Below are 19,684 nucleotides of genomic sequence, written 5' to 3' on the forward strand. Positions count from 1 at the left end.
TCACGATTGTTACTACTTTTCAAAGTATTGGTTGGCGAGTTCACTTATAAAATTTACGAACCAAAACCTAAGCTGGAACTTTTTAAAGCAGAACAATTTTCCGAAACACTGGGACAACAAAACGTCTCAGTACTACAAAACAACAATAGAAATATTAGGCAAAAACGGGTCCCTTTTTAACATCCCCCTAAAAACAACAAAACATTTTTACTTAGAAGTGGCAAAAAACAAAAAGACAGTCGTGCCAGCAGAACTTTTTTGGAACAGTTCAACAAAAACAACAATGCCGTGGACCCAAATTTGGAAAAAAAAACTTCACCTCCCACGCATGCGGACCGACTCAAAACATCCTCTTTCGTTTCTTACACAACAGTTTACCTTCTGCGGCCTTACTAGCCAAAAGCACAAGGCAACAGATCGTCAAAAATAACAAATGCAAAACTTGTGGTAAAATCGAGGACAACATGCATATCTTTGCCTACTGTCCTCCTTCTGTTGAAATTTGGGAATATTTTAAACATGTATATAACTCCTTGACATCCCGAAACAACTTTTCTCCGATAAATTCGATTTTCTCGATTGAAACAGCGAGTTTATCGGAGAAAAGCCCCACTTCGCAGCTGCTGTTGACACTCACTCAAACCATCATGAGTGCAATATGGAACAGTAGATGCCACCACATGTTTAGTAACAAAAAAATTGACCCAATGGCAGTGATCAGGGTAATAATCAGGAACATCAAGAATATTATTACCTTAAAATATAATTATCATGTCCGCAGAAACACCGCGGACATTTTCTGTGAGTATTTTTGTATAAAAAATGTTTTCTGTCAAGTAGAGAATGGAAGTCTGAAACTAAACATATGAGCTGAAATAAAACAACGGCTCGTGGTATGTTTAGTAAAGACTTTCTTCCCTCTTGCAATTTTTTTATGTTATACAACAAACTTATTATTATATAAAATTAGCAAATCACTGCCAGACCTTAATATATGAAATATTATTTTAGCACAATAATTTTTTTATCTATAGTGTTCGTAACGTAATGTTTATGTAAAAGTCCTGTAATCCCTTTTTTAATTTTTTTGGATATAAATCTTGCTTTTTCCTTATGAACCTCTCCTTAACCTAATTTGAAATTTCTTCTCTCTTTTTTGCTAATCAAAACTCTTGATTTCTTTCCGCACAACGGCAAAAAAAATTAAAAACAAAAAAATACAAAAAAATATAAAACCAAAAAAGACAAAAAAATATAAAATCAAAAAACACAAAAAAATCAAAAATCAAAAATACAAAAATAATGTAATAAAATTTAAAAAAACAAAAAATGTATATATTTACGCTAGCTTTGTAATACCATATATTGTAAAAACATAAAAAATTATTTAATTTTATAAAAAATTGTAAATATTTATTATTTTGTAATAAAAAAAAAAAAAAAAAAAAAAAAAAAAAAAATTTTTACGTATATATACGACTATACACGCGTATAAATACATAATATTTTATGTTTAAATGTATATGCATAACATCGAAAAAAAAAAAAATTCGGTTCCGATAAAAGGTAAATATAAAGTTGAGGAAACGTAAAATATAACGTTGAATCAACTTAAAATACAACGTTTTACCAACGTAAAATACAACGTTTTACCAACGTAAAATACAACGCTTTGCCAACGTAAAATACAACGTTGTGCCAACGTAAAGTATAACGTTGAATCAAAGTAAAACATTACGTAATGCCGACTTAAAATACAACATTGAACCAACGTTGTTTTTTGGTTGTTGGCGACGTCGCATTTGTAACCAAAATGATATAAAAACAACGTTGGCGGTCGATGTTGGGCCAACGCAACGCACAACATTGTTCTAACGTTTTATCAATGTATGTGTGCTAGCTGAGAAAGCACTCGAAATGAAATTATAGATGGACAATTTAACTTGCTATATTTGCTAACATACTCACCATTTTTCGATTATATTGAAAACATGTTTAGCAAATGAAAATAAATTTTTAATGAAAAAAATCACGTAATAAGGTTGAGCTGATGGTGGCAATTTCCTACAGTTCAAATCATGTCTCAAAAACAGACTGCACCCCAGCTAGCACACATACATTGATAAAACGTTAGAACAATGTTGTGCGTTGCGTTGGCCCAACATCGACCGCCAACGTTGTTTTTATATCATATTGGTTACAAATGCGACGTCGCCAACAACCAAAAAACAACGTTGGTTCAATGTTGTATTTTAAGTCGGCATTACGTAATGCTTTACTTTGATTCAACGTTGTACTTTACGTTGGCACAACGTTGTATTTTACGTTGGCAAAGCGTTGTATTTTACGTTGGTAAAACGTTGTATTTTACGTTGGTAACAAAGTGTGCTAAGATAATTCATCTTTTCAAGCTTGTATACAGATAACACAAGCTTTCTACAAAATAAAAGAAAAATTGACAAGTCTAAAATAGAATATAATAGTGATAGATTAAACTTTTTACTAAACGTCTTTGAAAACGTAAATGTACCTTTTATGGTTTAAAAAAGCAAGAAAAATGTGTAAATATTGGTGTAAATAATGTTAAAAACAATGATGTAAATATTGTAGACTCTTTAAATATTGAAAGTGAAAGTATATAATAATATATATTATAAGTGCATCAAAAAAAAAAAAAGTGAAGCAAGTTATGGTACCAAATGGAAACTCAAAATGTGTTAGTGGCTACAGGGTTATTGATATAGAAATTCTTGCTTCCATTTTTGATAAACTTGAGTGTCCAGAATGTTTAGGTACGTGCGTATCTGGGTTTTTTACGGCACCGATTTTAAAGACAAGGACTATGACCTTTTTTCACAGCGTGCTCGAAGTCGGTGTGGCAAGGATGTATTTATTTGTCTTTTTTTTTTTAGAATTTTATTTCAGGTTAGACTTTATTAAAAAAGTAGAATGTTTTATCTTGAATAAATTATGTTTTTTTTTTACGTGTAATAAATTTTTCAGTTTTTTTATTGCTATTTAAAATTTCGTTCCTGTTCTGGAACTGCATTGATATTGAAGGCATGTTGGCACATATGTGAAATTTTCCAGTCAACTGTATAAATCAATTTTCTATGTGGGGATCATCCATAAAGGACGTCACGCTAAGTTTAACTAATGGCAAAAAGTAGGAGAATGTTGGCTCTCGTGCGCAGAGATTTTAGAGTATTATAGCCCTTGTGTTCAATGAAAATCTCCGCGGAAGGGAGTTAATAAACTTATCGATTGTTCCGGATTACATCATAACTTTGATAATTATGCGAAACGAACTACGGCTGTCCTGTTGGTTCACAAACAAATTAGTAAAACAAAGTCATGTCTTTAAGCAAAAGCAAATATTTTACTTGTCTTTCAGTTGAAAGCAAACAAAGATATCTTGATAAAATTTCTAAAATAGATAATTTAGATCCATATAATCTATTGAAATCTGACTTGATTTTTTCAGTAGATTTTTATCCAAAAATTAGTTATCCTGATATTGTAAACTATTTAATGTTCGCATCTCCTATATCCGCTGATGAACTTAATTGTTATAAAAGTTTAGAATCTTATAATTTTTTTCTATCTGGTTGGGTCAAAGAAATTGGTTTAAAGTTATTCGATGAAAAATGTTTGGTTATTGGAAGGGTAACAAATTTAAATATCTTATTATATATATTCAGTACAACCTTTAAACCTTTAATTAATAAAATTTATAATTTTATTATATAATATATAATTCTATTTTTTTGTATGAAAGGTTTATCATTCTTAAAAGCATAATGAAACAGCAACTTTTACATGGATCATTTCTGAAAAGAATGGTAAAATATTGAGTGCTCATTGTAACTGCATGGCTGGTCTTGGAGAGGCATGTTCTCACATTGGAGCAATTTTATTTTATATTGATGCTGCTGTCAAAATTCGCGACTCTAAGACAGTCACAGAAGAAAAAGCATATTGGATGCTTCCATCGTCATCTAAAGCTATTACGTATTCAGAATGTGTCAATATAAATTTTACCTCTCCAAGAACTTTCAAAAGAAAATATGATGATATGATACTAAAAGGATCTACTTGTAGTCTTCTAAAGAACAATAGTGATGCATTTACAAATAATAAATTAAATAATAATAATCAAACACCTCCAACTCAAAAAGAACTTGATACATTTTTCAATGAGTTGAGCCTTTGCAAGTTGAAGCCAGCCATTTTATCTGTTATATCTCCCTACAGTGCAGAATATTAACCCTCATTATTAAAATTGCATTTTCCAAAAATGTTACGGGACCTATATGATTCCTCAACTTTACCTCTTAGTTACATGGATTTATGTAAACAATGTGAGCGTTTAAACTTGTCTGTATCCAAAGTTGAGCAGTGTAATGTCGAGAAAGCTACAAGAGAGCAAGTGGTTTTATTTTCGAGCAGGGAGAATCACAGCATCAAACATGTATAGTGTATTTCACTCAGTTGATGACATGACTGCCCTATCATTAATTAAAAAAATTTGTTATCCTGAAAGTTACCAAATTAATGCATGGCAAACTAAATGGGGACTAGAAAATGAGAAGGTTGCTTTAGCAAAATATTTTAATATTATAAAACAGCATCATGTTAATTTCAAAGTGATAAAATTTGGGTTTTTTATATCTATAGAGTTTTCTTTCATTGGCGCTTCTCCAGATGCTTTAACATCTTGTGAATGTTGTGGAGAAGGATGTGTTGAAATTAAAAATCCTGCTAACCATAAAGATGAATTCATATTTGAAGCTACCAGTAACGATAAAACATTTTGCATCCAAATTATGAACACCGAAAAAAAGCTCAAACAAACACATCCATTTTACTTTCAAATTCAAACTCAATTACATGTATGTAAAAAAAACTTTTGTGATTTATTTGTAAATACTTCTAAAGATTATCACTTAGAACGAATTTATCCAGAAAGTGCCACGTGGACAGCTTGTGTTGCAAAATGTCAAAAAGTATTCATTAGCTCTATCTTACCAGAATTAGTTGGTAAATATTTTACAAGAGATACCAAAAAAAAAGATTCGGTTTCCATTGCTGATCATGATTTGTATTGTTATTGTAAAGGTAATGGAAATGGTGAGTTGTTTCCTTGTGCTGGAAAGAGTTGCAAAATTAAACTTTTCCACTTGGTATGTTTAAAATTGAATAGTAAACCAAAAAAGAATTGGTTGTGTCCAGATTGTCGTAAAAATTGTTAAACACTTTATAAACTGTAATTTTATTTAGGGGTGGGATAATTTTTTTTTATGTTTTAGGTAAGCACATTTAGGCATTTATAAAATCAATATTATCCAAATAAAAATTTGGAGTTTTGAAAATGATAAGTTTGAAGATACAGTGAAATCCTGATATCTCTAACCCCAGATAACTCTTACTTCCAGTAACTCGAAGTACTTTAAGTTCCCCTTGAAACGTCACTAATACTTTCTCATAAAAATCACTAGATAATTTGATCCCCTGATTACTTTGTCCCTGTGGCTGATATTTTGCTGATAACTCGAACTTTAGAAGAAAAATAATAACAAAATCTTATTAACAGTTATTAATTTTCATTCATTAAAATAATTTTTTTCGATTTTCGAAATATCAATCAAGTAAAATATTACTTTAAAACTAAGAAGAGTGACATTAGTATATTTTATATTTTATGATGTTTTTTATTTATCATTTCATGTTGAATAAAAGAAAAATAATGAGATTTTTTCCTTTATCACTTTCTTCACCCCTCGGCACTTAATAGAGACTTAAGAGCAACTATTTTATATTTTAAAAAATGTGTTTCAATTTGCTTCTGTTTTTAAAACATTGTTTATTGATGTTGAATTACATGGCTTAATTATTAAAATTACATTAATATGTTAATTACAAAAAACCATGACTTGGATGATAATACAATTAAGCCAACAGTTATTAGTACAAAATCAGAATACAAAATCATAATAAACACTAGTTCCGTATTTGTTTGTGAACCATCATGACGGCTAATTACTTATTAAAAGATAGTGAGACAAGGCCGGAACACTGGATACTTCTGGTTACTAATTAAGCTCTGAATGACGTCCTTTATGGACGACCCCTGCCAAATTTCATTAAAAAAAACTCATGACCACTTACCGTATTTTTCGGCCCAGTGGAGGGTTGAAAAATACGGTAATTCATTTCCATCTCTTTTAGTGTTACTATTACACTTTTTTAAACTGTTTCTGCTATTGTTACTGTTACTTTTTGTTATAAATTCCGTTTTTTTTTCGGAGGTGCATTAATATTGAAGGCATATTGATACATATTTGAAATTTTTCAGTCAACTGTATAGATCTATTTTCTATGTGCCTGCCAAATTTTATTAAAAAATATTACTGACCACATACCCTATTAATCCGCGCAGTGGAGGTATGTATTTCCACTTCTGTTACATGGTTTAGAGGGAGGGGCGATATTTGACGGTGAGCATTAAATATATTTGATTTTTTATTCATAATAATGATATATTTTATTAGAACTGTTATACAAACTTTTTTTTTTTAATAGCCTTTTACTATTAAGAATATATGGGTTTTCTTTTTTTTATAATTGTAAAATCATTTACACAAAAACTAACATCTATTTTATGGTAAAGCTAAAACTTATTTAGCTTGTAATTTTCCAATACCAGCTCATTTAAATATTGGTTGTAGAAATGGACATGTACTGCATATATTTGCAACCAACAACGATTCATATAAAGTAACTGTAGAACTAATCGGTAAGTATTTTAACATCAAAATTTGTATAAGTCAGATTCTGCAACTAGTTAGAGCATCAAAAGTCTTTGTAAACCATTTTTCACGAAATTCAAAACCATTTGTTGACATCTGCAACATGCTCTTTGCATACCAAATAACAACATCTGCTGTGGCACAAACATCACAATCAATTGCAACCTCAATTGACATTGCAATGTGTTCTTCATTTTCTTCTCAACAAATCAGTGTTTTATCTGTATCAAATAGTGATCACTTATCTCATTTTTCTTGTCCTACTCCAAAAACCTCTTCTCATGAACCACTATCCAGTTTGAGAGCTGACCAGTTGAGTCCCAGAAAAAAGGTTATAAGAAAGAGAACCATTTTGGCAAACGAAATGGCAGTTAAGAAGAGAAAGCATAGAGATGATATTAAAGGTTAAAGAGATAAGGCAAAGGCTAGACCATACAGATTTAAATATCTAAATCAAGTTATTACTTGTAAGGAAAAGATAATTTCTCAACTTAGAAAAAAATTAAAAGAAAAGTTTTTAAATTTACAGTTGAAAAAACTTCAAAATCAAATTTTTTGTTTGAAACAACAGTTAACATTCACGCAAAGCAAGTTTTCTTACCAAAAGGCAATGTTAAGCCAACAACTTGCTGAAAAAAATTCTGCAATTCTTGTACTGCAAAATGACATACTGATTTTACAGAAAGAGTTAGAGGAAATTTAGCAAGTAACACAAAACACCAAAATGAAAAATGCTACTCAGCAGATATTGGGACACTTATATATGACATTCTTGTGTCCCAAGTTCCTACACATAGTGTGCAATCTCTGCTCCGTAAAATTGGGGAACATACTGGCTATTGATTTAGTCAAATTCTACATCGTACAACTGTAGAACAAATGATACGTGAGCTTGGTGTGCTTTCAGACTTACAGGCTGCTGAGATTTGCATTTACAACAAAAAATCTTTTGTTGCATTTACAACAAAAAATCTGACACTTGGTTTTGATGCAACAACCCAGGAGGGTGTTCATGTAAATGCTGTGCACTTGACAACCCAATCAGTATGTATGGTTGTAACTATTGATCAACTTCCTGGAGGAAGTTGATCAATAGCATATCTGGCATTCAGGTAGTAAAAGATGTTCGTAACACTTTTATTGAGAGCAGCAAGAATCCCTTATCTCTACCTAAACAAAAAACTGATTTCTTTGGTAATGATATTGAAGATGTAGCTTTTGATTCAATAATCAGCTTTTGCCCAGTAACTGATGAAATGAGTAAAGCATTAGCTGACTGCCTTAATGCAGTTATTAGTGTCATTGACAGGCATTACAAGCAGCAATTTAAAATGAGTTCTAATGATCACCTCAAAGACCAGACTAAGTCAGCTAGGCTTCACAACATTGATTCAGAAGAACTTATCGGTATGTTTAGCGCTGCAAAGCACAAAGCTCCAAATGCCACTCTTTGTTTTCTTTCTTCAAAGCTTCGTGCTTGCAAAAATAAAACAACTGCTCTGCTATGCAAAAAGCCAACTGATATTCAAAACAAGTTGATACTATGAGCATTATCTCTAATGCCAGAAAAAAGGGGTTTACAAATATGCAATGTCATAATGACTTGAAGTTAGAATTGATAAAACGAATGGCAGATAAAATTCAGAAAAAAGAAGACAAAGAACGCAGGAAGGTAGAAAAAATATTAAAAATTGCATGCCTGATCAGGTAAAAGAAATGTTTCCTGACCTAGAAAATATCGAGGCCTCAGATATTGAAGAAATTCTTGTTGGAGCTGCTATTGGAAGAAGTATTTGCCGCATGTGGTTCGATAATTCCACTTACACCCAGAATGTATATTATGGCAGTATTGTTAGCATTAAAAAGAAGAAAAGTGATGTATATATAGTTTCTTATTGGAAACCAAAAGAGAATGAAGATGATGATGGTTTTGAGTATGAAGTGAGCAAATATCAACTTTCTGCTGACATAATAAGTGGTGATATGGTGATAACATAATAGAAATATGTAATAATAAGGTATATGTTATTTTAAATAAAAATATGTCTTATAAACTTGTATTAACAGATATTATTTACAGATAGTAGGGTAATCTTTTTTTTTTTATAATAAATTTTACACTGCCTAATGTATATCATATTCTCTACTCTCCCCTTTTTTTAAGATTATGAAAAGATTTATAATTATTTAATTTGTTTTTATGTATACATATATGTATATAGAAATGTAATATTAGGTAGTCGGTTAAATACCAATATCCAACAACCAGGGTTGACCTGGTTGCAACGTGCTATGGGAAACCAAAGCTCATTTACTATTTGACATAAGCAAATTGCCTGGCTCATGACAATTAATGTTAATTATAATGATGGCTATGATGTTAGTGTTTAATTACAATAAATCAGTACACTCTAGACAAATGGCATTTGCCATTACCAGATAGTTACGCTAACACAATATAACTTTCTTTTTATTTTAATTTATAATCAAATCTATTATATTTCAGGTTAAAAAGTATTGAAGGGTCGACTTCTATCGATTTTTCTGTTTGGTAATGGGAAATGTGTTGTGTATCAGGAGTTAAGTGATTTTGAATTTTTTTTTAAGTTAGTAAATCATTCTCATCTTCTCAAATTTGTAATGGGTTTCTCAGTTATTGTGCTAAATATCTAATATATTTTCATTCAGCGCCGTGCTGTAACTTTTGGGGGCCCTGTGCAGAAACTAAAAAAAAAAAACTTTTCTTTTAATTCGTAGTAATTTATGGTATTGGAGAAGTTTTTCTAATTTATTTAATAGGAGGCCCAGTGCGATTGCACTTGTTGCACTTGCAATAGTACGGCGCTGTTTTCATTTATCTTTTATTGCAAGGTTTTAACTATGATGGCAGTTTGCCACTGTAGATGTTTATCTTAGAGACCTCAAGATTATCATTCAGTAATAACAGTTAGATGTTAATTTATTATACATTAGTTGATTGTTAGCCTTAATTTTATATATCTGATATATTTTATCTTATCATTTTAAGGTTACACGACATGATGAAAACCACACGATTGCTTCGATGGATGTTAATCTTTTTCATATCAAGATTAAACCGGTTAGATCATATTTTTTTAGAGATTGATCATGTTTATTAATGCAATAATAATAGTTATATATTTATTTATTATCCAGGACATAAGGCATCCTTATTAAATAGGTATGGCGATATTAATTTAGGGGTTTACTTTATTTTAGATATCATTGGATGTGGTTTCCTTTGCGTTCTAAAGAATCGACTTTCTAGCTATGGATGTCACAGTTTTGTTTGCTTCAAAAACTAGGCTTACTTCAAAGCCACAATTCATAAAAACATTTCTAAGCAAAAAGAAAATAATTATTATAGTCTAAACTTTTTGTTAAGGAAGTATGTTTTTAAAAAAATTATTTTTATTTTTTGCGGTTTGTCGGAAGGGAAAATGAAGGAGGGGGGGGGGGGTATGTCCGTGGTGGACATACCCCACCCCCTCTCTCCATTTTTAGATGGATATTTTTTTAGTAGGTTTTTAGTTGAACTATATGGTGTTTTATGATTATTTTTTTGTACTTCGGCTCCCACTAAAATCTCATGTCTTTTCCGATGTTATTTATGTATATATATCTTTTTTGTATATATATCTTTCATTGAAATTTATTAGTAACGATAAAAATGAGGCGAAAACGCTGAGGCTTTTAATTATTTAAATTTCACCTATACGCTATAGAAAATCTAGCCTTGGTGCATATTTAATAAAATAAATATATATATACCCTTAACCATATATATATATATATATATATATATATATATATATATATATATATATATATATATATATATATATATATATATATATATATATATATATATATATATATATATATATATATATATATATATATATATATATATATAATTATTGTAAGTATCGCAAAATACGCGATATTTTTTTTATGCATGTTTTATAAAATTTTGTTATAAATTTTACTATTACGTTTTAATCATTAAAAGTATTTTGTTATTTGAATTTGAAACTTTTTTAATAACGTTTTTAAATCGTTTTGCACACTTCACTCTGCAAAATCATGCGCAATTTAACAGATTCTATTACAAAGCTGCCGTTAGCCGAACGCGAGTTTTATACTTAAGTTCCATTTTTCTTAAGCAATGCTTCATAAAAAATACTGTTACTTAAATGAGCATAACTTTTTTTGTAATTATTATTTTTTCATAAAGTTTTCACCATTTTATTACAAATTCAAAGCTCTTTCGAACCATATACAAAACTTGAATAAATAAATGACTTGAAATTTTTACACACGTACCTGTCGTTAAACGAGAATAAAAAGTCTTAAAAAGGATATGTATCAAATTTATTATTAATTTGTGTTTGTGATTCTAAATTAGACTTTGACACATCAAAAAATGTAGCATGGCACAGTATTAATAAAAGATTGGTGTATGCCATGAGAACACTTGGTCAAGGCCAAGCTGGTCCTTATCGGTTTATCACTCTTAGGAATATTTTTTAAGGTTTATGCAATAAAAGCTACAATGTTATTGTTCAGAGATTGATAATCACAGCACAAACTCTTGCTAATAAAACTATGAATGAAGTTGTACAAAGACTCAAGAAAGGCAAATCTATTGTAAATACTGGAGTTTCTAGATACTTTCCAGATACTGGAAATCTATAGTAGATACTGGAGATAGTAGATACTAGAATTTCTGTTGATGGAACCTGGCAAAAAAGGGGATATAGTTTGCAAAATGAGGTGACTCCAACATTTATTGATTGATCAATTGCAAAATTATTTTGCTATTTGAATTAAATAAAATTGTGGCAACTATGAAGGTATGAAATCTTCAGCCTCAGCAAGTTTATTTCATGTAGCATTTTTAAACAAAAATAATTAGCATTACCCACATTGTCCCAGGTAAAGACAGTTGGTGTAAATACAATCGGGATAAAGCTAATGGAACCAATGAGTATAAACCAGGACCAGGTTTTCCTATTGATATTGTACATAAGTAAATTCCCATTTCTGTAGAATTAGCATCAGATGCTTACTTAAGTTGTTTACTTCATGGAAAAACTACAGCACCAAAATTAAAGCTTTAATGCTATGATATGTGGCAGAATACCAATGTTAAAGTATGTTTCGCTTACGCAACTGAAATTTGGACTCTTCGATGCTTTTGTAGCCTTTAATATTGGATTAAAGTCTAGTATCCTTATATTTGAACAACTTAATATTATACCAGGACAGCATACGATTTCTGAATGCAATTACTTGAACCAGAAAAGAATTAGCATGTCAGAGTATAAAAATCAAGACACCATCAAGAAACAAAGGAAGATTTTACTAAGCCGCAAATATAAAAAATCTGACAAATTTAAACAGAAAGAAGGAAATATGTATGGGACTGGTGTTCATGATTAAAAACAACTATTAACATGATCTTTTTATACAATTTTTTTTGCGTTTTTATTATTTTTAAAATTTTTTATCACAATTTTAACTAATTTTTTATATGTTTCAGAACGCGTGTTTTTAATCTCTCGGCAGAAGTATCTTGAGAACCGCTTGAACGATTTAAATGAAATTTTCATGAAGTATTCCTCTCATAAAGATGTATACAATGAACAGATAACTTTTTAAAAACGTTTTTTAAACTAAAGACATTAAAGAAAACGTTTATCATTTTTGTGCTTAAAATGTTTGCCAAAATTAAACAGGCCTACCACCTGACAGAAAAGTTGTTTGCAAAAAATATCTACTTATTGCATAGACCTATCTTTCTGCTATAAGTTGGAAAAAAATCAGGTAAAAGTATCATTCTTATTAACTGCAATCATTGTCAGGGAGAGGAGACTAATTTGATATTTTTCCTTAGTTTAAATGTTGCTATGGCTATGGAATGCCATTTTCTATGATAAATCTCCTTAACATTCTGTGTACTTTTATTTGGAACATGTAATAACTTCGTTATTGCTTTACTTTAGAAAATATTTTTTTGAAGGGTTTTCCCCCATAAATTCATTTTAGCCGTACAAGTATTAACATGTTTCGTGTTTTATAATATACATAAAGATAGCAAGGACGAGAAGAAGATAAGCTTGTCTTACCACTAAGTCCCTTGTTTTTTCTAGACATAAATATAAATACGTTGAAACTAAAATTAAAAATGAGAGAAAAAGTAAAACGTTTCAAAAAAGTTTGTATAAAATGCAAAACAGTTCAATAGAGTCTTTCGAAGTTATTTTTGATAAAAGTTAAGTAAGTAATTTAACCACAACAACATGAAGGTTAACTTACGGTCATGCAATTCTATACTTTTATATATATACATATATATATATATATATATATATATATATATATATATATATATATATAAGTTCATAACCAAAAATATTTATTCAACAAAAAGAAATTAAAATTAATATCACAAATAATAAAAATTCAAAGAAGATTACTTTTTTTTTTGCCCTCTCTCATTCAAGAAAAAGATTAAATTTAAATTATCGTTATAAAATCTTTAAATGCTGTAAATCTTTATAATTACTCTTTTAAAATATAATTGACTATAATATATATAATTAAAGAATTTAGACCTTTCCAGACAAATAAAGTATACATTAGTAGATGATTTTTAAATATATTATTATGGATAGTTTTATAAATAATTCTCTGTTTGTTCATTATTTAAAAGTAATAGTTTTAGGTTTTGTTTAAACTGTTCAAGATTTGTAAGTGTTTTATTATCATTACTAATTATCTTATTTCATATATTAGGTCCTCTAATAGTTATTGAGAACTTGATGGACTCATTTATAGTTTTAGGTTGAATAAAGTTGTTACTTAAGTATTTAGTCACGTATTTTGTGATGAATTTTATTAAATAATGGTTTAAAGATATTTTGTATTGTATTACTATTAGTTTTATACAATAAAACTAGAAGATGGTATATATTTATTTGGTACAAATTTAATATTTCAAGATTGATAAACAATGGTCTTGAATGTGAGAGGGGGTGTGCATTTGATAATGGTCTAATTGCATGTTTTTGTTTGCTAAATAGCTTTTTTACCTTGTTTTATAGGTGCTGCACCAAGCAATGTTTGCATAATTAAGACAGGAATGAATAAATGAGTAATATATGTATTTCAAACATGATTGATCTAAGTATGGTTTTGCTTTATAGAGTAGTCCAATATTTTCAGAAATTTTATTTTCAATCACGTTATGTGGTCTTTCCAATTTATGTTTTTATCTAGAATTACACCTAAAAATTAAAGGATGGAGAGCAAATTAAGAACAAGTTTAGAAATAGTCGGGAGTGGAACAGACTTACAACGACCCGAATCGCACGGGTCATGACAGCAAGTTTTATTTGAATAGTATAACTTCTTTGAAAGTTTTATAATTGATTCAAAGTTTATTTATATTGATTAATTTGTAAATTTAAAGCAATTTAAGAGTCATTGTCTGTAAGAATCAGACAGTTGCGAATACTGAATGTCACTGATTTAGTTCTTATTCACGTATTTGTTTTGTATAATAGATGCAACGACAAATCCAAAATATTTTGGTCTATATATTTGTCGTTGGCCATGGCGGTACTTTCAAAATCGGACGATTTTTAGTCAAATTGCTTATTTTGCATCGTGTCATACTTTAAGAAGTTATAACTGGAATATTGTTTATTTTAAAATGTTTTGTCAACTTAATTAGCCAAATACAAGTTTTACTACAAAAATAGATAATAAAAAATATAAAGTTATTCGCTGTCTTGAAATCATAGTCTTAAAGTACAATAATTGTGATAAAGTACGAACTTTAAGAAGCGATGGCCGAACAACAAATCTTCAGACCAAAATATTTTTTATTTATCATAGAATCTTTTATACAAAGCAAATATGTAAAAAAAAAGCGGAATTGGTGACATTTAGTATTTTTTTTCTTCAAAATTGTCTAATTCTTAAAGACAATGTCTCTTAAGAATTGAATACATTAATTAAACTACATTAAAAATTATTTTCAAAAATTAATAGTACTCTGTCAAAAACTGATGACCGTTTAGTGCAATCAATCGGAACAAACTTTGTGCTATTTTGAGTAAAAGCATGAAACTTAGTGAACATGTTGATGAGGTTGAAACATCCATTTTAAGATTTAAACCCATTTTCATAATGACCACACAGATGATAATCTCTATGGAGGCATCTTTCCATAGTAACAACATTTTATTTTTTGAAAAGGTAATAATTTATACACCAACTAAAAAGCTCAATAAAAAATGAAGCAAAAAATAAAGAAGCACTATATGAAAAAAATTAAGTGATATCAAAAAGGCTTTAAAACTTTATAAATCCAGGGGGTAAAATGGTTTTACGTGTAGAAATAAATTACAATTATTTTTTAAAGTAAAATGAAAATGTAAAAAATTTTACAAGAGTTTTATTTATTTAAAATATAAAAGTTATTATTGCCAACTAACTGGAATTTGTATTTTTATTGTCAGAGGGAAACCACCGAGTGTTTAGTTAAATAAAGTTTAAAACATCATAAGCAAAATAAAAGACATCGACAAAATTTATAACTTAAGACGCAAACCAAATTTGGTTTGCGTCTTAAGTTATAAATTTTGTTGATGTCATCTCAAACATAGGTAATCCATTTAAAAAAGAAAACTTTGATCTTTTGGTGCTTGATACCCATGTTATAAAAAACCAAGAAATACTTTTTAGTTACGTCAACACAAACAAGAAGTTAAAAGATCATTCTTTAACACATTTTTTGATCATGAAAACTATCTTTTCTTAAAAAAGACGGACTGTTACGCAGTAGATGTAAATCAGAGATTATTTTTTTTAAGAATGTGCTCAATCCACTTAAAAATAAACCCTGAGATGAATGTTTAATCAATGATGGAATTGTTTTTGTAAACATTATATCACCCAAGAATTGTGAAACTTTCGAAGATTATTCAACCAAAGTTTTCCAGCAATTCGTTTGGGAACAGTTACAGCTGTATACAAGAGTTAATTGGCAAAGTCAAAAGTGGACAAGGTATTCATTGTCGTGTGTTACCCGACTCAAATATTCCAAGCAATTAGTAATTATTTTTTCGGGTCGATCAGACCAAAAACGAATTGTTTAAGTACCTTGCAGTTTAAGTTTCTTGTTTCAAAACGATAGATTGACTGTTGTGACCCACAAGGATTTGGTAATATTGAACCAAAATATCAACAAACCCAATTTTGAGCCTTGTAAACATAAAGAAAGGGACACTAGTATATTTCTTCACACGTATGATGCTGCTATAAATATTGGACTCAAAAAAGCTATGATAAGAACTGCAGATATTGTTGTCACTGATAAAACTAATTACTTCGCCGGAAAATATTTTAGGTCATGAAAATAGATATAATTTCTATTGAAAATCTTTTGAATTTACAATTACATAATGCGAGAGTGACAACAGACGATGTTTTGTCAGAATACAATAAGAATGGTAAGAAAAAGTAAGAATACAGTAAAAAATACAGAGTACAGTAATAAAAAGAAAAAATATAAAGAACTGATAAATCTATGTAATGCTATCACTGATGCTGTTTTAAAGTCTAATAAAAACGTGACTAAAGCAGAACCAATGCGTATAATTAAGGGAGTATATATAAGAATTCTTCCGAACAATAAAAGAAAGTATCATCATCTACAATCTGATTCTATTATCGCATCTCAGTGATACTATCTTGTGATACTAACTAGTGTTACTCTGTACTTATCACATCTTATCACAGTGTGTGTATGTATGATATATATATATATATATATATATATATATATATATATATATATATATATATATATATATATATATATATATATATATATATATATATTATAAAACACGGAACTTGTAAATATTTGTACGGCTAAATAAATGAAAAAAAAAAAAAAAATCTCCCAAGTCATAACTGGATAGCTCTGTTGGTCACTTTATGCGATTATTGTGTCGCATAAACAATTAGAAATAAATAAAATTTCTATTGAAAATCTTTTAAATATGTTTTTCTAATTTTAGGTTTTGGACTTTTTCATTAGCTGCAGAAGATTTATGGAAATGGTTTGATACTGTCGAAAACCAACGCTTCATTTTATTTCAGGATCTTGTAAAATATCTCAGTCCAAAAAAACAATGTTTTGTAATTTTTTCAGTCGATTTTCTTAAAATTATTTATTTCAAAAATTATTGGGGGGCATATGCTCCTGTTGCCCCCCCCCCCCCCGGTAGGTACCGGCCTGTAGACACTATAAAAAACGTCTATAAGACATCTTTGTGCTCGCTGGGTAATATGTCTTAAAAGCAGAAAATTGACTGCGTTGGACAATAATACTTAGAAAGTTAAATTAGCTTGGTTCCACAAAATGAAGAAGCAATGTACGAATATCATTATAATTATATAAACATAAATAAATACACACAGGAGCGCGCGCACACACACACATGTACAGCTAATCAATTTCTAATAAAAATTAAAGATAAAGAAAACGTAGTAAGATATCATAATATAAGTAATATTAAAAAAAGAATTTATAAAAACTTACCAAAACTATACTAAAACTCATTTTCTATTCGTAATTTTAAATCTCAACATCACATTTTTTAAAATGGTAAATAATAATCTTAAATCGTTATCTCAGCATCAAATTCTTTAAAATTATTTAAAAAATTAGTTAAAGGTATAAAGTAATTTACTTCTTTGGTTTCAAAAATCCTTTCTCACTTTAATAAGTTTATTCGTAAGAAAAATTAAATTTATTTACTTGTTTATTTGTAAATACCAATAATTGATAAAGATATTAAATCATGCAATATATTGTCATAGCAACGAATATGCCACAAATTCTAGTCAATAGCAAACGGATTTATACTTTAAATCAAACTTTAAAATGAATAGAAGAACATGAATTATTATATAGTTACGTATGCATCACATTAGCGGTAATGAAAAGTAAATGCATAAATAATGTGGCGCATAAATAAAGTAGTACAATAAGAATTTATTTTTGCAGAGAAATAACAAAGCTACACTTAATCAATGTTAAAAAACTCGTGTTTTTAATAAATACGATTGAAAACACCATTTTTTAACAATGTTTCAAATTATTCCAATATTATGCCACACTTTGCATTTAGACAAAAAACATAAAATCAAAAAACGAATCGAACCAATAAATTCATTTACAATTTACAACTTTTTATTTTTGTAATCAAAAAATGTACATTTTTAACTTAAATAAATGAAATCCCACCAATTAAATTAAGAATAAAAATAAATTTAAATTAGTTGAAATTAATAAGATTTGATCAACCAATTTTTATTAGGTATTAAATAATTATATAATGCCTAATATAGGTGGATCATGTTTTTTTTAAAAATTCCGAAATTTCGAAATCTCAAAAATCGAAAGTCTCTATTTTTCATAGGCCTATCACCTTAATTTTTAAAATTTGAAATATACAAAAAAGAAACCAAAAAGCTATATATAACTAAACACAGGAGTATTAAAAAAAAGTTAGCAAGCAAAAAATCTTCTAATGCTTAATACCAACAATATAAAAAATAAAAATAGATTAAACCAAATAGTTTGTCAAAATTTATCTTAAAATGAAGAACTTTTCTGTTGTTAATTATAAATGGTAGCAATACAAATTTTTTTGCTTTCAAAATCTATTGATAAATATAAACTCTTTATATAAGACCATGGGGCGCCTAAATAAAATTTAAAAAAATATTTCCTTCGTTAAGTAATTTGATTTATTTAAGAAAGTAACTTTGTTTGCGTCAAGTTTTCTTAACCTCCTTTTCTAGGGGCTTCGAGAGTGCTAATAGCGCCCCGGTCAAAAAATGGAGAACGGCGCCCTTATTACAAAGTTTTGTAAACGCTGCATTTCTTTATTTCTGGTACAGCACATTGTATTCCTGCGTTACTATTATTTCTCCGAATTGAGAAACGGTTCATTAATCAAAACTGACGTATGAACCAAACAATCATTTTAAAACTAATAAATAAAAAATCAATTAACAAAACCTTCAAGAAAGGTTAAAAAGACGCTTAAAAATAAATTTTATGAGATTTTCTGATCGCCCAAGTATTGATGAAATCGTCGTAACTAACTTTTTTAGCAAAACCTTCTTCAATTGAAATAATCAAATATCAGAAATGCGATCCTAGCCCATGGTCAAACGGAGAGAGTTCTTAACAATTTTTAGTTAATTAAATTATCGTTCACCCTCAGTAACTGACTCACGAATAGTGCTGAAAATCCGGAGCATGATGCAAATGTATGAATAAAGATGTTCAAGCTTCTTCTTAAAGATTTGATTGAGTAGCTGTATTGGATTTCCTTGCTTGAAAGTTGTTTTGCGGGCATTTTTAAAACGGCAAACTTCTTCAATAAGATTCTCTTTGCTCACATCTCTAGAATAAAACCGTGCAAGTTCTCAAGCTTCATTTTATACGGAAAGATCATCATTATTTAACCATACGAATGAAAACTTATTGCCAACCATTATGCAGGCCTCAAATCTTGAATCAATCTGCTGGATCAGATTATCTAAACCAACATTAAAAACGTTCACTTTGAATTCTTTTGTTTGGCTGTCGTGGAAATGGGCTGTGTTTAATGCCTCATCGTGAAAGCGCTAGTTTACGCTTTCTTTTAGTAGCAAGATCAGTTTCTCTTACTTGACTCTGCTGCTCACTGGTCAGATCCAGGTTTTCCATGGCATGTTTAAGAGCTGCCAACATTTCTGGTCACTGGTCAGATCACGGT

The 19,684-nt window shown here is 29.1% G+C and overlaps 1 protein-coding gene and 1 long non-coding RNA gene across 15 annotated transcripts in view; one reads left to right on the forward strand and one right to left on the reverse strand.

Moving 5' to 3' along the window:
• The window catches only part of LOC136080643 (SCO-spondin-like), a 180,233-nt gene extending 162,542 nt beyond the window's left edge, over positions 1 to 17,691 (reverse strand). For all 14 annotated transcript variants that reach the window (XR_010638573.1, XM_065797570.1, XM_065797568.1 and 11 more), the window contains exon 1: positions 17,452 to 17,691. Coding sequence is in view for 13 of the 14 variants with exons in the window: in XM_065797570.1 (XP_065653642.1) it covers positions 17,452 to 17,472 (21 nt within the window). In the remaining variant the exon portion in view is untranslated. The remainder of the gene's footprint in view (positions 1 to 17,451) is intronic.
• LOC136079987 (uncharacterized) lies at positions 3,345 to 5,744 on the forward strand. The gene is made up of 2 exons (XR_010638359.1): positions 3,345 to 3,666; positions 3,779 to 5,744. It is a non-coding gene; the product is annotated as an uncharacterized LOC136079987 (long non-coding RNA).
• Positions 17,692 to 19,684: the final 1,993 nt, after the last annotated feature.

Source organism: Hydra vulgaris, chromosome 05 (assembly GCF_038396675.1).
Source record: "Hydra vulgaris chromosome 05, alternate assembly HydraT2T_AEP".
Lineage (NCBI taxonomy): Eukaryota > Metazoa > Cnidaria > Hydrozoa > Anthoathecata > Hydridae > Hydra > Hydra vulgaris.